Source organism: Neoarius graeffei, chromosome 9, assembly GCF_027579695.1.
Source record: "Neoarius graeffei isolate fNeoGra1 chromosome 9, fNeoGra1.pri, whole genome shotgun sequence".
In the NCBI taxonomy this organism is placed as follows: Eukaryota; Metazoa; Chordata; class Actinopteri; order Siluriformes; family Ariidae; genus Neoarius; species Neoarius graeffei.
The window spans coordinates 49,781,835-49,803,901 of NC_083577.1; the positions used below are offsets into that span (position 1 = coordinate 49,781,835).

Genomic DNA, 22,067 nt, shown 5'->3' on the forward strand with positions numbered 1-22,067 from the left:
TGATTGGCTGTATCCCTTGTGCCGCTTCTGCCCGAGTGCCCGTACGGCCGCCTTGAAACAGTTTACAGCGTTTAGCTACACGTGTCGATTGGCTATATCTCTTGTGCCAAACAAATCAGATGTTGTGGTGGGCGGGAGCGTGTTCTTGAACTCAGAGAGGCGAGTGCAGGAAAGGACGTGCAGTGACAGTCGTGTTAGGAACGAAATGGCTGCAAAAAGGCATGTTATCGGCATATCGGTGGAAATTATGGCCGATACCGATAACCCTAAAAATGCAGAATATCGGCCTGATATATCGGCCAGGCCGATTATCGGTCGACCCCTAATACAAAAAGGGTTTTTATTCAAAAAGTAAGAAAGGAAAAAATAAAATAAGGATGTATGATGATCACAAACAACTTAATTGAGGAATACCTTGAATACTGAATGATGGAATTAATTTATTGCAAAGATATAGAAGATAAAAACTCAGCCGGGTCACTTTTGACCCATGTTTTGCATCAAAGGGTTAAGAAATGTGAAATTTCCTGTGTTCCCGTCTATAGCTTGGTTACGGACTTCGATCTAGAGTTTGTTTTGTTAGGTTTGGATTTTGTATGAAAACGCCTGTGCACATGGATCCTAACTCTTCCTCTCTCTATCAGTCTGATACTGTATGCTACACTTCGTGCACAAATAACTTGAACAGCAAGCTGCTCTTCCTTCTACTCCATTCATTTAAAAAAAAAGGAGGAACAGTTGTCTGTAGAAATAATGGAAAACCTGGGGAGCTAAATCAGAGAGGCAAGCCCAGCGTCATGACAGAGAACCAGCCGTGAGGTACAATGCTCACTGTACCTCATTATGGCTGCTGATCCTAATCCAACATGGCACTCAAGTTAAACCTACACTTACTAGGATATGTATAAAAGCACAGTTTGACAGAAGTTTCTGTACCTCAAAACAATTTGGCCTGCCAGATATTTAGGGCACCCGTCAGGGCTTTTAAAAATGGGAACAAAGTGACACGGAAAGACCGTTATGCAAAAATAAAACCACTTGATCTTTTGGTGACCTAACATGCTTTGCAAAATGGGATTTCACAGTGAGCGGGATGAAAGAAGATTTGTCATCTTTCAAGTAAAATCAGAGCGTTTTAGCAGTTCACTAGCTCTGACATCACTATATTGAGAAAGTGGTCTGAAATATTAGATAACTTTCACCTCATAACTGAGATCCTATCCAGTCATTTAATTTTACGTTTTGGTTTTTTTATTCATACAGACAACCATTTAATTTTAGATCCCAGCTTCTACCAAAAAAGGTTAAAAATTCCTTTGCTCTCAATCACACACAAATCTCAACGCACTAAAGCAATGATATTGTCACATGTCCTCCATCAAATGGTGCACGTTTTACTAAAGCTTTGAGGGTCCAAAACAAATTCAGCTGTATTTGTACAGGTCAGAACCCTGGTGAACCTCCTTCCTAGGCAAAATATAAAACCTCAGATCGGTGTCTCAAGGGGTCTCAATCATCCAGATGTTTGGGTCAAGTAAAACAAGCTCTCTCGTGGGAACATAAAATCAAGACCTGAATTCTTAAGCAAAGTCTGCTGAGAAACCGGAAGATCTAGATGTGTCATCCTTATATCATTGTTACACACTCAAAGGATGTGCTTGTGTCTGACTGGGACCATATGGTGGCACAATTTAAGGCATCCTTTTCAGAGACGTAACGAGAACAGGGTTCTATAATCACAACCTTCTGAGGAGTTTGCAGTATTTATCCACACTAGAAAGTTTTAACAGAACACCCTGCAGTGATCTCATTTGGGGTTTAATGAACAGTTATATCCCCGAAGGTATCTCACACGTCACTTACTAGCAAATCTGTTTGGATTCAGTACATCAAGACAATTGTGAAGTCACTTATTTCTTCAAATTTATTACCAGAATCTGGAAAAAAACAACAACCCAGATTGGCGGCACGGTGGTGTAGTGGTTAGCGCTGTCGCCTCACAGCAAGAAAGTCCTGGGTTCGAGCCCCGTGGCCGGCGAGGGCCTTTCTGTGCGGAGTTTGCATGTTCTCCCCGTGTCCGCGTGGGTTTCCTCCGGGTGCGCCGGTTTCCCCCACAGTCCAAAGACATGCAGGTTAGATTAACTGGTGACTCTAAATTGAGCGTAGGTGTGAATGTGAGTGTGAATGGTTGTCTGTGTCTATGTGTCAGCCCTGTGATGACCTGGCGACTTGTCCAGGGTGTACCCCGCCTTTCGCCCGTAGTCAGCTGGGATAGGCTCCAGCTTGCCTGCGACCCTGTAGAAGGATAAAGCGGCTAGAGATAATGAGATGAGATGAGACAACCCAGATTCATTAACACAAACTGGTATAGCCATACGCATGCTATTATAATCAGTGGATGATGGACAGCTGCTCTTTGGCAGATTAAAGCACACACATTATTAGGCTCAAGTGTGCATCATTCACTCATGTGGCCAAGAAGAGTGTTGCATGCATGCTAAGAGAAACTGAGCAGAGTAGAAGACAGCTGACATGCAGATCAGGCTCTGCAGACCAATATGGGTGTGCAGCCAACATCTGGATTGCCTCGGCATACTGCAGGGTTACAGCTCAGTGAGGAGAAAGGCAGAAGTGTTTCACACAGAGAGAGAGAGAGAGAGAGAGAGAGAGAGCGCAACACAGCCAGAAAAAATGAGTAAACAACTTTCGATTTTCCACACTAATACAAATTCTTCATTTATAGAAGCCATAACTGAATAAACAAAATTAGATGAAAACCTCATGAGCCGCCTGTGCAAAACTGTTTGCTTATTCTCTTAAGGGGAATTAACACTAAGAGCCCACTCTGAAAGACATTTATCCTTTCACTTACTCATGCCTTTATATGCGCGATTGCCCCTTCATAAAGTGCATCTTGGGCCTGGCATTCTGCACAAATAAAGAGGGATAAATATAAAACCCCTGGACAGACTATGGGCCAGATTATGGAGTTGACAGATGACTATTGCCTTCTGATTCATACAGCAGGAAAGTAACGCATTAGCTTCCAGATCTAGAGGATGAGGCTGGATTTAGCAAATGCTTTTAAGTGACACTCAAGGTCACTTAGACATAACTTTTAGGACCATCTGTGTAAGACAAATGCCCTTTATATTCTAAAAGCACAGTCAAAATGACATTAGCCTGACGTTAGCCAGCATTTCACAACTCAAGAAGGATTAGCAAAGCAGGCAGCATATTAAAGGGAAAGAGTTGTGACAGAATACAAATGCATAGGGCTTTCAAGCAAGAGTCTTGGCAAAAAAAAAAAAGTATAAATAAATAAATAAACAAGCCCTGTGATGACCTGGCGACTTGTCCAGGGTGTACCCCGCCTTTCGCCCGTAGTCAGCTGGGATAGGCTCCAGCTTGCCTGCGACCCTGTAGAAGGATAAAGCGGCTAGAGATAATGAGATGAGATGAAATAAATAAACATCCCCCAAAAAATAATTTCCCCTTCCCCCCAAAAAACTGTCTATTGGATTGAATTTAATCTTAAATTCATCAATAAAATATGAATAATCCATCCATTGTTTATAATGCTTATCCATCCGGGTCGCAGGGGAAGCTCAAGCCAATCCCAGCTGGGGTGGGGCGAGAGGCGGGGTACAACCTAGGCAGGTCGCCAATCTATCGCAGGACTACACAGAGATCAACAATCATTCACACTCGCATTCACACATATGGACAAGGTAGAGTAGCCTGTTATGCTGTGTTCACACTTATACCGGTACGAAAGTGGTATAACTGTATCGATACAAAGTATACCGCTACAGTTTAGTGCATCTGTCCACACTAGCGAGAAATGTTTGCAGTTTTCTTTCACGCAAGTTGAAATGCGCGTGCGCGAAATGTTTCCGTGGTTACCGAGTAACTTCCTTCCGAGAATATGGCGGATGAAATAACGTGTGTGTGCTTTTTGTTGTCAATGTACAGTCTGTATTTCTGGTGGTCATTTATTCAGTCGAATTGTAGAAAACGTGCGAGGCAGTTGAGAAAGAAACAAAGAAAACGAATCTCCCTTTCTCCCCCCTCACTTTCTCCCTCTTCCCTTCTCTTCCCCTCCCTTTTCCCCTCTTCCTCCCTCTTTCCCCCTCCCTCCCTTTCTCCCCCCTTTCTTTGCTCCATGTAGCTCCACGGTCATTTTGAGCCATTTTGACATTTTATTTACAGCTGGAAAGCACGGGCGTATTGTATTGTATGAATAACCCGGAAGACGTAGGAATGGTTCATTGTGCTTGCGCATTATATTTGTATCGATACAGAGCCACTTCATCTGTCCACACTACAGCGAAGCGCTACAGTACCGATACTGTACCGGTACGAAACTCATACATTTGTAGGTTTCGTACCGATACAGTTATACCGCTACAGTACCGGTATAGTTGCTAGTGTGGACAGGTGTTGCGGTACGAAAGTAGTTTCGTATCGGTACAAAATATCCCTAGTGTGGACAGGGTATTAATCTAACTGCATGTCTTTGGACTGTGGAAGGAAACCAGAGTACCTGGAGTAAACCTACACTGACACAGGGAGACTGGCAGGTTCAAATCCAGAACCTTCTTGCTGTGAGGCGACAGAGCTAATCACTACACCGCCGTATAAATAATCCCTTGATTAAATTACTATCAGAACATCAGCCAGCATTACAGCATCCGTGTTTATTTATAATAATTATCCTCATATCTGAATTGAATATAGGTTGCAGCAGCTGTGTCTCATGAACCATATGCTTTCTTTGCTTACATCAATAATTTCCAGTCTACAGGAGAGACTGGGTGTTTCAATTCTTAGGTGATTAGAGAAAAAAATTCTACAAACTGATTTTAAGAACATATGTACAGTATTTACAGAGTAATTATTTACCGCACCAGCTTTCGACAGATACTGTAAGATCATATGCTTTATAGCTTTCAGTAAGTTGCTGCAATTTGAGTTGGAATGTTCAACATGGTGAACACTATAAGATTGCTTCTCTTTTCTTCTAAATGATAAGCTCCTTTTGCATGCCACAGCATTGTAATTGCATGTTTGTAGACAAAGCAGTCATGCTGAAATGACTGCCATCTCTGCTGACCTCAGTTTAGAGTTTCAGGTGGATTTGTCAAAGAAATTGGAGCTGAGCGTTTTAGAAAATGGCCAGTAATTTTGAGCAGTATGAACAGTTTCCTAACAGCACAAAGGAAAAAATACCAGAACTTTTTTTTTTAGATACTCTTAAGATTGGCATTGTTCCAATGGTCTCACTTATCACCAGCTTACAAATGGACACTGGCCCTAACTCAAATGTATATCAAATTTTTATGTGCGTGAGACATGCACATTTAATCCTGAAGCTGGAATGGACTGCACTGTCATCTGTTGCAATAACCATTATTAATTCTTACTTACAGCTTTATGAACCTATCAGTAAGAAACCAGAAATGTTTCTGAATTTGTTAAACGACACAGAAATGCCAGAGGCAGTAAATAAAGCAAGAAATTAGAATTTTATGCTTATGCTTAAAATTACATAATTTCAAAAAGTATTTGGTGGCAGAAACACTATGCCAAACATTACGTTCTAGAGAATAACAAGACCACTATGCAAAAAGGCAAGAATTTCATTTAAAGAGAAAAAAAGACTACGGGGGGAGCGAGAGAGAGAGAGAGAGAGAGAGAGAGAGAGAGAGAGAGAGCTTGGTCCACAGACTACAGGACAGGTAGCCGTCAATACAACCATAGCACCAGCAGAGTCCCTTGAGAGATAGCGGTACCTCGCCGTCTCTCTTTCCAAACACGCCCCTTTTTCCCCTTTCTTCTCTCAAAAGATTTGCGCGTCTCTCTGTGGATCGTCTAGAATCTTATCAGGGGAGGCAGACGGCAGCTTATCTGAGCAAATAGCAAATTTGCCTTTGTTTTGTCTTCCTGTTGTGAGATTTCCATGTTGTTTGTGTCCTTTGGGGGCAGGTGACTCCTGGATGAGCCGGCAGGCAGAAAATGGTTCAGAACTCGAAACCCTCCCAGACTGATAATCAAAAAAGTGAGAACAATGAATAGGCTATGAAATGTCACACTGCAGAAGAGTAAGGCTCCTGCAGCAGGGGAGAATTCAGGTAATGGAAGGCCAACTCAGCCAGGCAGAAAGAAAACCTCTAGCAAAAGCAATGAGAAAAACATTTATGGCCTGCAATTTCACGAAGCCATTAAACTTGCAGGCAACAACTAAGGGCAGCTACTGAGAATGCACGGTCACCTTTGTGTTTTAATTGTGAACATGGGATGTTTGCAGTGATTTCATGCAATGTTTGGAGTGATTTTGGTGCCAACAGAAGAGTGGCGCATGGCTCTAACCTGCAGCCCAAATACCTTAACCTCATTGTAGTGACACAAGATACAGTTGTGGTCAGAAGTTTATATACAGTGACATGAATGTCATCTTGGATATGAAGGTCATGGCAATATTTGGGCTTTCAGTAATTTCTTTGAACGGTTCTTTTTCTGTGGCAGAATGATTGTACAGCATACATCTTTAATTTAAAAAAAAACACTAGAATTTGGTGCACAAGTTTTAATTTTCTTTGGTTTTCTGAAATCAACACAGGATCAAAATTATATATACAGGGTCAAAAATTTACATACGCTCACTTAGATTATTAATTCAGAGGTGCTGAAACTTCCAAGATGTCTTTTATCTTGCCGAGGTCTCTTAACTTCCTGTTAGTGATTATGATTAACTACAGCTGGTAGCTTCTCTGCGCCTTCATAAAAAGGGTTTGTTTACAGCACTCATTGGATTGACCAGCACACAGTAAAATGGGAAAGTCCAAGGAGCTCAGTGCAGATCTGAGAAAGAGGATCGCCGATATACACAACTCCGGAATGTCTCTTGGAGCCATTTCTAAACAACTGCAAATTCCAAGATCAGTTCAAACAACTGTATCCAAGTTATTGTGAGGTGTAGTGACTTTGCCAAGCCACTCTGCTTCAAGAAAACCCAAACTGTCACCCTCAGCTGAAAGGAAATTGGTTTGGATGGTCAGGAACAACCTGGGAACCACCATGGCACAGCCCTGCCATGAACTGGAAGCTGATGGATCCCTGTTTACAGTTCAGATCACCATGGACTAAGAGGCCACTATCCAAGAAATAACCCTCTGCTCCAAAATTGACACCTTCAAGCTTAACTAAAGTTTGAAGCTGACCACACGGACAAAGAAAAAGCCTTCTGGAGGAAAGCTGTATGGTCAGATGAGACAAAGATTGAGTTGTTTGGCCACAATGACCGCCATGTACAGAGGGACAGTGTACCAGTTGGTGGTGGTGGTAGGATCATCATGCTCTGGGGCGGTTTTGCTGCCAGTGGAACTGGTTCATTGCACAAAGTGGATGGAATAATGAAGGAGGACTACTTCAGAATTCTTCAGCATAAACCATCAGAAACTTGAACACAACTTGGGACTTGGGCGTTACAACAGGACAATGAACCCAAACACACATCAGAGCTGGTTGTGGAGGATAAAGCAGGCTAACCTTAAGCTTAAAACAAGTCCTGACTTCAACCCTATTGAAAATATATGGACCGTGCTTATAAGTCAAGTCCATGGCAAGAAAAAAAACAAATTTAATTGAGCTCTACCAATTCAACCATGAAGAGTCTTGAAATATCCAACCAGAATTCTGCCAGAAGCTTGTTCATGGTAAACAAAAATGTTTGGTCAAGGTGAATCTTGCAAAGAGACATTTTACCCAAATATTCGGTGTGCTGTATGTATATTTTTGACCCTGTGTTGATTTCAGAAAACCCAAAGAAAATTAAAACTTGTGCACCAAATTCTAGTGTTTTTGTAATTAAAGATGTATGCTGTACAATCATTCTGCCACATAAAAAGAACCGTTCAGAGAAATTACTGAAAGCCCAAATATTGCCATGACCTTCATATCCAAGATGACATTCATGTCACTGTATGTAAACTTCTGATCACAACTGTATGCTATCAAAGTTTATATATATTCAATGGACACAAGTATTTTACTGGGAAATACGTCACTCGTATTTTTCATACAAACTACATCCAGGACACGGAAAAGTGGATGGAATAATGAACTCAAAAACCATGACATAAATCTCTGTATGTTGCTCATATGGAAATCAATGAATTGTTTTGATAAATATGGGTACTTTTTGTTTGTGAATGTGTCTATATAATAGAAAGAACATCACACGTTGGCTTGAAGATATTAAGTTAATCTTCTCATGTTGAAAATATATGTTCACCACTTGTAGATAAACTCCACATCTTCATACAACCATGTAATATCCTCTCTTTATTTTTTTCCACAGTCCGGTTTCCATCAAATCCTGCACTCTGATTGGCTGGCAAGCGGGTCCGTATCCTATGATACGGACCCCAGTTACGGACCCCGGTTATGGACCTCTGGCGACTCACTTGTTCATAACAACAACAAACATCGTAGCAATTTTTGTCAACATTTATTTTCGCATTTCTCAGGAGAATAGCATTAACTTTACATCATGGATAGCGATAACGACAGTCTTCACAGCGAAAGCGTGTTTTACTACCCTGAGGAAGACGAAATAAAATAAAACATTTCAGGAGAAAGCTAAAAACCTGTAACTGTTGCTAACGCCAAGCATAAACACGACTGAATCCTGAATGACTCCTATTTGTATGGACCCTTTTCACGTGACGTCACGACAAACGCGGCCGCCATTTTGGACGTGTACTACCAGTAGTTTACCACAGCCAACATTGAGGAACGGCAGCAAAGAAAGTGTTTATTTTCAGCAAGACTTCCATCATGCTACTATATTGTTGTGCACCTGGATGTAGTAACCATCAACAAACAAGGCAAGGTTTATCATTTTATCGGATCCCGGTAGATGCTGACCGACGGAGAAGATGGATAGCGGCATACCAACGCTTGTGTAGTGACCACTTTGTTGGAGGTAAGACGAATAAAATTAGCCAGAAAAGGCATTACATTGCTGTTAACATTCCATTCTAGTTTACTGTAATTATGATCTGGCAGCTATTTACACCGGATCCAGTGTAAATAGCTGCCGGAGCCAACGTCCGAGGTTCCGGAGCGCGCGCGCGCGTGCTAGCTCGCGGCCGGCCGGGGAGGGAGAGCGCGCGCTAGCTCACGGCCGGCCGGGGAGGGAGAGTGCGCGCTAGCTCGCGGCCGGCCGGGGAGGGAGAGCGCGCGCTAGCTCGCGGCCGGCGGCTCCGGCAGCTATTTACACTGAATCCGGTGTAAGTAGCTGCCAGATCATAATTACAGTAAACTAGTAAATACAGTTTTCTGCATCTCGCTCCTTTTTCTTTTATGTTTGTCGCCTTCCTCGCATTCAAACCGATTCGAGCCGAAGTCCACTACATGTCCAAAATGGCGGTCGCGTTTACGAAGGTCACATGACTGAAAAGGGTCTATAAATAGGGGACTACATAGGCAGCAAAATGTAGTTTTTTTTCCTGCCATGGAAGTGCACTTGTATACCGAGGAGGAAGCCATTTGCATTACAGCCGTGAATGAGGATTCAAAATAGCATTAATTTTACATTATGGATAGCGATAACGACAGTGTTCACAGCGAAAGCGAGTTTTACTACCCTGAGGAAGACAAAATAAAAGAAAAAACATTTCAGGAGAAAGCTAAAAACCTGTAACTTGCTAACGCTGAGCAAAAAAAATGGCTGAATCCTGAATGACTCAATTTTGGATAAATAGTGTACTACATAGGCAGCAAAATGTAGTTTTTTTCCTGCCATGGAAGTGCACTTGTATACCGAGGAGGAAGCCATTTGCATTACAGCCGTGAACGAGGATTCAAAATGGCGGCTCGGCTCGGTTTTCCTTTTCGGGTGCTCTCGTTTTCTGTTAGAATTTGGTAAAGAAAAAAATAAATAGATTATTTACCAGCTTAAGGTCTGTCCGTATGGTGAAATACTGTGACCTCAGCCTTGAATACTGAGCTCGGCCCAGAGTGCCTCGCTCAGTACTTTCAAGACCTCGGTCACAGTATTTCACAATACGAACCTCCCAGCTGGTAAATAACATACATATTTCTCTCTCTCTGTATGTATGTACAGTATGTGTAGATATATATGTGTATGTGTGTGTGTGTTATATATAACACCATGCATACACTTATGTATGTGTGTGTGTGTAAATAAAATGAGCACAACTATCACCCAGTAAACAGCAGATAGCGAGCCCATTCCACAGTCCAGAGAAACAATCTGGGGCCAATTACAGTAGCCGTAGAGAGAATGGAACCAGACAGAGCAGCGACATACTGTTGCATATCGTCTGTGGGGTGATTACTAGCATTTTATCAAAGACGAGTCGGTCTGAAAGGATCAAATCTGCAGTCTGACCTGCATACAATGCTTCTGGCATTAAATTGTCAGGTCTTAGAGTATATCATCTAGAAATTAGTCCTTCTGAAAATCGCAGGACTTTCATTGTGCGTGTGAGCAATAATAGTGCCACTTTTGGACTTGGATTGCCTTTAATGGCAGTATTTAGGGAATTAATCTTGGGCTGTCTATTCATGAATTTCTTAAATTTATTTATTTATTTATTTATTTATTTAAATGCTGCATACACCATTTTCCAAAGACACATCTCTGCTCTGGGCCCATGAGGCCTCCTTCAGTGTGCTGGCATGATTTTTCAGGCAAGTATAGTCTGCATTGAGCTTGTTTTAATGATTAAATCAGAAACATATCTGGTTAATGGGAGGGACTGAAATGTACATATCAGATTAAGGTAATGTAATCCTTATTCTATTGGTATGAAGCTTAGCGCAGGTCACGTCATGAGCAGCTGGGTATACCGGAAAGCTTTAGAAGAGCTCCCACTGAGGCAGCTACACTTCACTGCACTCAACCAACTTAGAAAAAAAAAAAACCCAAAAAACCCACCCTTGTCCATAGACTGGCGTTACTCATCTTTAAAGGCATGCATGATCCATCAAGAAAGCTGCCTAGAGATTAGAGCCTGGGCCCCTATCCTCTTCCTCCATCCTCAGGTAACGCCTCACAGTGGCTGCCTGAATGCTCCGCTTAAATATACTCATCCATCAAAGAAGCTAATCTCAGGGTTAGCCCACACCTTCATTGTGGCACGACTTCCATACCAATGCTCTAGTATAAAAGAGGGCTTTAAGGTGTACTGAGGGGTTTCTATGCAAGTGGGTTAACATAAAAGGAAATTTTATGTGAGCTAGCTTACAATACAGAGCTGATTGTTCAGCAGTTCTTATGGTAAAGGGAACGCCAAAGTAGTATTTCTTTGATGAATGGCCATGACGAAAGTGTAAGGAATACCATGAGAAGGAGAGAATAGTAGCCATTTTTGTGTGAAGGTGAAAGCAGGAAGCAATTCAAGCGACTCTGGCTGCTTAACATGTTTTGTAATATCATGCTCAGTTTTGCTATCAAATAGTAGTGTTTTCTAAACCTTTAGAATAATGACCAACTTACTGTTCTTCCATGAAGAAAGCAATTTCAACCAGGGCTTTGAACCAGAATTTTTTTCCTATTGGTTCGTTCTGAACAGAAACGGAATTTTAACGTTTCCGGTTTTGGGTTCCACCATTAAATAGACGTTCCCGAACCGGTTAGAACAAAAAAAATTTTGTTCCCGGAACGGTTAATTACGTTCCCTGTCAGCTGTTTAACAAATGGCTATAAAATTATGTCTCTGTCTCATCCAGCTTAAGCCAAATGTAGGCTAATTCTATTACAACCTTCATTAAATAAGACAAGAAATAATTCAAAACAATTATTATTTCAAATGTTGGCCATTTGGATTCTCAGTATGTCTTCCCATCTACACAAACAGAAAAAGTGCCAAAAATGAAAGATAATTCGTTTAGTGTGTTACCAAAGGCTAGTCAGGCCCTATGCATTGATAGGCTAACAGAGGTTAACGTCATTTAATGTTCGCGAGCCTCTCATTAACGTGGACAAATATATTGATATCGTGTTTGAAATTGACGTTTTTGAATAACGATAGACTCCAATATGTACCTCTTATTTAAGATGTGGAGACGTGATAGTAGTCCACCCTCCCGCTCTCTCCATTCAGTCAGCGAATGTCACACAGGAAGTGAACCCCAGCGGGTCATAGAAACTTGCGCAGGAGAAGAATGACTTTTTTATTTGTAGGCTACGGAAACTTTGAGAAACGAAATAAAAACCGGTATTAACCGGTTACCATTATTTTTAATAAGCGTTTCTGTTCCGGAACATAAAAAATAATAAAGTTTCTGGTTTCGTTTCTGTTCCATGTGAAATAGAAAAAGTTCCCGGTTTTCGTTTTCGTTCCTCGAACCGGTTCAAAGCCCTGATTTCAACCCCCCCCCACACACACACACGAAAAAAAAAAAACCTCAAGTGTTTTCAGTAGCAATAAAATGTGCAGACCACAGGCAATGTCCTTATGAGCTATGGCTGCTCTACTATCCAGGTAGAATGCCAGCAATATCAAACCCTGTGGCTGTCATTTCTATTCCTACCTGTTAACCATTTTCTGGAAATTTTCATCATGGCCCACTGGACAAAAAAAAACAACAACAACTGTCCTTGCCATAGTATAAACAAAACAATATCCAGTGGTTCATCTTTCAGTCTCAGTACTTTTCTCTGTCTGTCATCCAAAGTAAAAAAATTTGGTACAAAGCTTATCTTGCATTTTTGGCTACTAAAGATATTGTCTGGGAGACAGAAGACGATCGCTCCACGTTCTGTTCTATTCATGAGCTGACAATCGGGGAGTGCAAGGAATGAAAGTCATTCATCTGCTACAGAACAGGGTGTGTTCATCAGCATGAGCACACATTGTCCCTTTTTCGATCTGCGCTTTCCATGTGGGGCAGTCTCACGGAGAAGCTTGACAGAGTGTGAACAGTGTGAGACCGTCCCTAAGATTCTCGTACAGGATAGCAGACGCATCTTTCAAAGTGTGCAACAAGAAACACCCACCTCTAACTCCCCAAGCTAATCACAAGGCACCTTGAATGCTAGCCTGTGACAGTTCACAGTAATATCAAATTATAAAGAAGGAATAGCTTTCATCAAAGTCATAATGATAAATAAAGACGCTCACAACTTTGTATGTCATCATAGCTTTGCAAACAAATTCCTTTTCAAGACCTCGGAGCCTCAACTCTTTAAAGCTCATTTGGTCAGATGTTCTAGTAACATCAGGAGTTGGTTTGACATGCCCGGCTTTAAAAATAAAAACACACATTTTGTTAGTTTGAGTAAAATACAAATGTTGAAAATCTTGGACAGGATTTTGAAAGGATTTCTACAACCCCGATTCCAAAAAAGTTGGGACAAAGTACAAATTGTAAATAAAAACGGAATGCAATCATTTACAAATCTCAAAAACTGATATTGTATTCACAATAGAACATACCGTAGACAACATATCAGATGTCGAAAGTGAGACATTTTGAAATTTCATGCCAAATATTGGCTCATTTGAAATTTCATGACAGCAACACATCTCAAAAAAGTTGGGACAGGGCAATAAGAGGCTGGAAAAGTTAAAGGTACAAAAAAGGAACAGCTGGAGGACCAAATTGCAACTCATTAGGTCAATTGGCAATAGGTCATTAACATGACTGGGTATAAAAAGAGCATCTTGGAGTGGCAGCGGCTCTCAGAAGTAAAGATGGGAAGAGGATCACCAATCCCCCTAATTCTGCGCCGACAAATAGTGGAGCAATATCAGAAAGGAGTTCGACAGTGTAAAATTGCAAAGAGTTTGAACATATCATCATCTACAGTGCATAATATCATCAAAAGATTCAGAGAATCTGGAAGAATGTCTGTGCGTAAGGGTCAAGACCGGAAAACCATACTGGGTGCCTGTGATCTTCGGGCCCTTAGACAGCACTGCATCACATACAGGCATGCTTCTGTACTGGAAATCACAAAATGGGCTCAGGAATATTTCCAGAGAACATTATCTGTGAACACAATTCACCGTGCCATCCGCCGTTGCCAGCTAAAACTCTATAGTTCAAAGAAGAAGCCGTATCTAAACATGATCCAGCAGCGCAGACGTCTTCTCTGGGCCAAGGCTCATTTAAAATGGACTGTGGCAAAGTGGAAAACTGTTCTGTGGTCAGACGAATCAAAATTTGAAGTTCTTTATGGAAATCAGGGACGCCGTGTCATTCGGACTAAAGAGGAGAAGGACGACCCAAGTTGTTATCAGCGCTCAGTTCAGAAGCCTGCATCTCTGATGGTATGGGGTTGCATTAGTGCGTGTGGCATGGGCAGCTTACACATCTGGAAAAGACACCATCAATGCTGAAAGGTATATCCAGGTTCTAGAGCAACATATGCTCCCATCCAGACGACGTCTCTTTCAGGGAAGACCTTGCATTTTCCAACATGACAATGCCAAACCACATACTGCATCAATTACAGCATCATGGCTGCGTAGAAGAAGGGTCCGGGTACTGAACTGGCCAGCCTGCAGTCCAGATCTTTCACCCACAGAAAACATTTGGCGCATCATAAAACGGAAGATACGACAAAAAAGACCTAAGACAGTTGAGCAACTTGAATCCTACATTAGACAAGAATGGGTTAACATTCCTATCCCTAAACTTGAGCAACTTGTCTCCTCAGTCCCCAGACGTTTACAGACTGTTGTAAAGAGAAAAGGGGATGTCTCACAGTGGTAAACATGGCCTTGTCCCAACTTTTTTGAGATGTGTTGTTGTCATGAAATTTAAAATCACCTCATTTTTCTCTTTAAATGATACATTTTTTCAGTTTAAACATTTGATATGTCATCTATGTTCTATTCTGAATAAAATATGGAATTTTGAAACTTCCACATCATTGCATTCCGTTTTTATTTACAATTTGTACTTTGTCCCAACTTTTTTGGAATCGGGGTTGTAAAAACTTGGTCTTTCGGTGATCCATACATCTGCAGACATCACTGCAAACCTCTTTCTAACGAATGTATGGTATATTAGATTCTTTTCTGAGCTAGAAAGTATTGATTCTTGTAGCTTAGAAGCAGTGTGCTAGCAGCACTCACCTTGAATAGAGATAATGGGGTGTTCCTGGTGAGTACATTCTGGCCTGCTCTGTGGTTGTAAGCTTGGGCGGGGCTCTGTGAGAGAAGTGAGCTTTTGGGAGAACACAGCAGGGATGCCAAAAGAGAGCAGACAGAGGAAAAGGCCAGACACAGCCAGGGAAACCAGGTTCCGTGGCAACGCTGTCATGGTGACTGAGGCCAGCCTCTCCTCTAGCTGCCAAGGTGGGCCTCTGGAATGCACCTGGAAGATAGGAAGAAGGAGTTGATATGGATCATTTCTAACAATATTACCAGACTCTGACCTTTTAATAATGGAATAAAATGTGAAAGAGCAGAAATACTTAATTTAACGGCCAATAAATACAGGGTAATTGGGTAATGCAAGGGAAGCAAAACTGGACTGCTTCCACCACATCTTCTCTAACAGCCCATGCAGCAAAGCTCTTTTCACTTAGAAAAGCTGATGAATTAGCATTGCGCTCAAATAGAGAGCCTTTACTGGAGCTCCTTAGTCAACACCTTTTTTCCAAAAAAGATATATTTATGGCCTCTGTAGCGGCAGAGTAAATGTGGCTAAACTCGGGGTGGAAAAAGCATAGCTGACATTACTCGCACCTCCAGAGAAAACATTATTTCCAGTACAGATATTAAAAAAAAAAAAAAAACTGCTGGGGTAGGAGGCCCTTTTGTTAAACGGCTCCTGACACAACATGATATCTTGGCTTAAAGGTTTTTTTTACACAAATTGATGTTTAAAACTCCTTAAAGACCAGAGCAGATGTGTGTGCGAGATGCACTTTGATGTGGAGGAGTTTTAATATCAGGCTGATTTTATTAGATGCAAGGGGAGGCATGACGTAGCCGTCTTTATTCGACTCTTCTGCATTCCCGCTGCAGCCACATTACGCCACTCAGCAGTTGGCTGAATCACAGCTCAGTCAGAAGGAAGCTGCCTGTCAATCTCCTCGCAGAAAGTAAAGAACTGCCAAGTGCTAAGTGCTCTGCTCTCCAGGTGTCACAGCAGATAGTTCTTAATGGGAACCGATAATCATGCCTGAATAAAACTATGGGCCAAAGACACTGAGGATAAAATTAACCCTCAGGCTTTCTATATGGGCTATTATGGGAGCTAAGAGCACACTTTTCCTTCCTACATTTACTTAATTTTCAAATGGTTCCCTTTCAGCAACATCCAGTCAACTCTGCACTTTTGTATCTACAGTGTCTTGCAAAAGTATTCATCCCCCTTGGTGTTTGTCCTGTTTTGTCGCATTACAAGCTGGAATTAAAATGGATTTTTTGGGGGTTAGCACCATTTCATTTACACAACATGCCTACCACTTTAAAGGTGATTTATTTTTATTTTTTTTATTGTGGCACAAACAATAATTAAGATGAAAAAACAGAAATCTGGCGTGTGCACAAGTATTCACCCCCTTTCATATGAAATCCCTAAATAAGAGCTGGGCCAACCAATTCACTTCATAAGTCACATAATTAGTTGATTAAGATCCACCTGTGTCCAATCAAAGTGTCACATGATCTGTCACATGATGTCTGTATAAATCAACCTGTTCTGGAAGGACCCTGACTCTGCAACACTACTAAGCAAGCAACATGAGAACCAAGGAGCCTCCAAACAGGTCAAAGTTGTGGAGAAGTATAGATCAGGGTTGGGTTATAAAAAAAAAAAAAATCCCAAACTTTGAATATCTCAGGGAGCTCCATTAAATTCATTATAGCAAAATGGAAAGAATATGGCATCACTACAAACCTGACAAGAGAAGGCCACCCACTAAAACTCACAGACCGGGCAAGGAGGGCATTAATCAGAGACGCAACAAAGACACTAAAGATAACACCGAAGGAGCTGCAAAGATCCACAGCGGAGATGGGAGTATCTGTCCATAGGACCACTTTAAGCCGTACACTCCACAGAACGGGGCTTTTTGGAAGAGTGGCCAGAAAAAAGCCATTGCTTAAAGAAATAAATAAGAAATCAGGTTTAGAGTTTGCCCAACAGCATGTGGCAGTCTCCCCAAACACATGGAAGAAGATTCTCTGGTCAAATGTGACTAAAATTTATCTTTTCGACCATCATGGGAAATGCCATGTGCGGCGCAAACCCAACACCCTGAGAACACCATTCCGACAGTGAAGCATGGTGGTGGCAGCATCATGCTGTGGGGATATTTTTTTTCATCTGCAGGGACAGGAAAGCTGGTCAGGACTGCAGGAAAGATAGATGGCACTAAATAAAGGGCAATTCTGCAGGAAAACCTGTCTGAGTCGGTCAGAGGTTTGAGACTGGGATGAAGGTTCACGTTCTAGCAGGACAATGACCCTAAACATACTGCTCAAGCTACACAGGAGTGGTTTAAGGGAAACATTTAAATGTCTTGGAATGACCTAGTCAAAGTCCAGACCTCAATCCAATTGAGAATCTGTAGCATAACTTGAAGATTGCTGTACACCAACGCAACCAATCTAACTTGAAGGAGCTGGAGTAGTTTTGCCTTGAGGAATGGACAAAAATCCCATGGTGTTTGAATGCCTATGCACACTCCAGATTTCTGGGGTTTTTTTTCTTCTTAATTATTGTTTGTGTCACAATAAAACTACAATTTTCACCTTTAAAGTGGTAGGCATGTTGTGTAAATCAAATGGTGCTAACCCCCCCAAACATCCATTTTAATTCCAGCTTGTAATGCGACAAAACAGGACAAACACCAAGGGGGATGAATACTTTTGCAAGACACTGTCATCTATTGATACTAAGCTGAGGTTTAGATAAGACAATTACAGTTCGCACATGATGAGTACAGCGCACTTCCTATATTGATGTGGTTTCCCCAGAAGAATAATGTTTCGTATGTTGAGCATTAATATGAAGACGCACACTGGATAAGAAGTATCTAAGTGCATTTTTCTTTTTCTTTTTTTCATTTAATGGGCAATCAATAACAAATTAGTAGCTCCATTAATTACAAAATCCACCATTATACCCCCAATCAATTTCACACAACAGCTGGTAACTACTTAGGCAAATGAAGGTGTAGATGAGGCTGGGGCACTGCAGTCAACACTTCCTGATTAGCTGGGGTCCCCCCCCCCCAATTTTTTTCTTCAAACAAATCAGATCAGAATCTAAAAAGTAAACTGGTACTAACAGGAGGAGGACATGGCACATTGGATGAAAATCAGAAACTGTACAGATTTTCAAAAAGGATGATATGGAACCTTGGATTATTCGTGTATTGTAGGCAAAGCTGGTGCAAGCTAGCCAAGTACGTGAGTGCCAGCTGCTAGGAGAGAAAACCTGGTCCAGGTAAACATTTAGGCCAAGTTTACATTAGACCGTATCTGTCTCGTTTTCTTCGCGGATGCACTGTCCGTTTACATTAAACCGCCTGGAAACGCCGGGAAACGGGAATCCGCCAGGGTCCACGTATTCAATCTAGATCGTGTCTGGTCCGGTGCTGCGTAAACATTGAGATACGCGGATACGCTGTGCTGAGCTCTAGCTGGAGTCGTCATTGGACAACGTCACTGTGACATCCACCTTCCTGATTCGCTGGCGTTGGTCATGTGACGCAACTGCTGAAAAACGGCGCGGACTTCCGCCTTGTATCACCTTTCATTAAAGAGTATAAAAGTATGAAAATACTGCAAATACTGATGCAAATACTGCCCATTGTGTAGTTATGATTGTCTTTAGGCTTGCCATCCTTCCACTTGCAAGTGCTAAGTGATATGCGCTGGGATCACACACACAGCGGCTCAGTCCCGAATCACTGCTCGTGCACTTCACTCGCGCGCTCTGTGAGCTGCGCAGGTCCGGAGTGCGCACCCTCCAGAGGGCACTCGCTGTTCAGGGCGGAGTGATTTGGAGCGCAGGATGCCTGCGGAGCCGAGCGTATCCGTGTATTGGTGTTGCTGTGTGCACGCAAATCGTGTATTGGTGTTGCTGTGTGCACACTAATCGTTTTAAAAACGTTAATCTGATGATCCGCTGATACGGTCTAATGTAAACTTGGCCTTAATAAACACACACACACACACACACACACACACACACACACACACACACACACACACATCAACAGCAGCACAGAAATCACTAGTTAGTTTCTCCACAACAATAAATCTACTGCTGTGAGTTCATTAGTCTCAACTTCCAGAGAGAAAAACTCTAAAGTCTATACCCAGATGTGCACATACCCCCCAACAATGCTCAAACTTGCAAATTAAGCTCCTGAACAGCTGGTAACATTCCTCCCTAGGCCTGGAAGCATGAGCAGAGCTGTCCTGAAAACCACATAAGTGCTGTGTGCCAACAAAAGTGCCCTCTTAGAAGCTGGCTAGTTGGAGTGGCACTTCCATTTCACTCACTGAAATCAAGTTTATCTAGAGAAATGTGGAACAAAGGAGCCACCTGGACCACGCTGTTAGAGCCAGTGGAGATACGGCCAGACCGAGACAACAGACAATTATCCACGCCAGTGTGCACTTAGCTTTAGGGCTGCTCCTGGATTACGTTAATGACTATACAATAAACAGCTCCAGGATCAGAGGAGAAATCGTGTGTTTGGTGGGCAAGGGGCTTGAGCTTGCTTCTGCCAAAGTCCTGTGTGTTGCTACAGCAACAAGCCCCATTAATGACCAAGTCATTATTGTTTTTGGACACATGAGAGGTGGAATATATCGGTGTTTTGTCAGTTCAGTGAGCTCTACGAGACAACCCAGCTGAGAAAGGCTTGAGAAAGCAGCTAAGAACATCTTCAGTTAAAGCCAAACAAAACCACAAAATAAACTCCTTTATACTGACAGCTAATACCCATACAAGACATGTTTTAGTGTTCATTTTTACGTTTGTACCTGTATACTGTGTTTTTCTTTTAAAATAAAATCTGGAAAATGTACAAATCGTGTACGCTCCGAGTACAAATCGTGACGTCACTTACCCACCACATGACTAACCAAGGCTAGAGGATCTCGTGGACACTTTGCTTCTAAATTGTTGTAAACAACCCTAAAGATGCCCGAGTGTTAAGTGCTTGGTTGTAAAAATGAGCCTGACCACTGATCATTTTGTGCGACATACTTTAGTTTGTTTTTATTCACTGAGAAAAGCGAACTTTTTAGACGGCAAGAATCGCATTGCTATGATGAGGGGATTGTTTACTCGTATCTGTGTCAGTGCTGTGTACGCGTTATCTAGTCAAGTGAGATTTAAACTTCAGTAAAGTCTGTTGATTTGAGGAGATTGCTGCCAGTAAAAATCACACGGTTAGAGAAAATTTCTGATTACCGTATTTTCTGGACTATAAGCCGCTACTTTTTTCCTAGGTTTTGAACCATGCGGCTTATACAAAGGTGCGGCTATTCTGTGGATTTTTCTTCCACCGCTAGGGGCGCTCTAACCGGAAGTAGAATCAAAAATAAGATAGACGAAAAATCAATGCAAAGAAGAATTAGCAGATCTTTAGCAGATAGAACACGCACGACAAATTACTAACTGGTAATTATTTTCAAATCCAGCGAAGATGATTAAAGTGACTTGTGGTTTCAAACACAGGAGAAATGAAGGTAGATAAATACCGGTTATTTTCTCTTGGTTCTGTTCCGTTTTAATCAGCAAAGTTGCTGCCATGTTAAAAGGCACTGTTCGGAAAGAATCTGTTCAGGTACATACATGTACATTTACAGTACAAAATCGTTCTGTACATGCAGTAAATATCTAATTTTTCACCATAGATATTTGCGGCTTATAGCCCGGTGCGGCTTGTATATCTTTTTTTTATTTTTATTTTTTAAAATAGAGCGGATGCGGCTTATATACAGGTGCGCTCTATAGTCCAGAAAATACGGTAGATTTTTAGAATTAGAAGCCTTTATTTGTCTCACATACATTACAACACAGTGAAGTTCTTTCTCTGCATTTAAAGCAAGACAGACTTTCGATTGCATAAAATCTGTGAAATTTAGTTCCCTCTGAAATTTGGTCATTGTGATGTATTTCTTTCTGTAATATCTCAAAAAAAAAAAAGAAAAAAACCATACCAGGCCATTCTGTGGCTGGGAAGTTATTTATTTTGAGGAGATTCCCGAGCAAATAATGTGCATGAAATTGTGTGCTTCGCATAGTCAAGCAGAAAGAGGAAGTCCGGTGTGCGCATGCGCAAGTTTTCATTGACCAGGCACTGACCCAGTTACATCATTTTGCCGCGAGATGAGGAGCTAATCATAACATTCGCATTGCTAGTTCAGTACTCAAGTTGTGACAGAAAATATGACAGAGCCAATGGATCCTACACATCAAATGCTGGTTAGTATGTTTCTCCCTATCGTAAATATTGTAATTAGTGAATAACATTCTGCAATTAGCCCAAATATGAATCTTTTTGAGGCGAACTTGAGCCTGGTCACTCATCTTGTTGAAGTCCATTTTTCAGTGAGCGTATTCTAGCCAATATTCGTTAGTCATAACAAAAATTATGTATTGATTTCACACTGTAAATATTATTCCTGTGCATTAGATAGTTTACATAGAAGGTCCGGGCGGCATGGTGGTGTAGTGGTTAGCGCTGTCGCCTCACAGCAAGAAGGTCCGGGTTCGAGCCCCGTGGCCAGCGAGGGCCTTTCTGTGCGGAGTTTGCATGTTCTCCCCGTGTCTGCGTGGGTTTCCTCCGGGTGCTCCGGTTTCCCCCACAGTCCAAAGACATGCAGGTTAGGTTAACTGGTGACTCTAAATTGAGCGTATGTGTGAATGTGAGTGTGAATGGTTGTCTGTGTCTATGTGTCAGCCCTGTGATGACCTGGCGACTTGTCCAGGGTGTACCCCGCCTTTCGCCCGTAGTCAGCTGGGATAGGCTCCAGCTTGCCTGCGACCCTGTAGAACAGGATAAAGCAGCTACAGATAATGAGATGAGATGAGACATAGAAGGT

At 41.9% G+C, this 22,067-nt stretch overlaps 1 protein-coding gene across 3 annotated transcripts in view; it reads right to left on the reverse strand.

Moving 5' to 3' along the window:
* sema5ba (sema domain, seven thrombospondin repeats (type 1 and type 1-like), transmembrane domain (TM) and short cytoplasmic domain, (semaphorin) 5Ba) overlaps positions 1-22,067 on the reverse strand; it is a 249,449-nt gene that overhangs the window by 106,008 nt on the left and 121,374 nt on the right. For all 3 annotated transcript variants that reach the window (XM_060929724.1, XM_060929722.1, XM_060929723.1), the window contains exon 3: positions 15,120-15,360. In XM_060929724.1, the coding sequence (XP_060785707.1) occupies positions 15,120-15,306 (187 nt within the window). In that variant the 5' untranslated portion in view covers positions 15,307-15,360. The remainder of the gene's footprint in view (positions 1-15,119; positions 15,361-22,067) is intronic.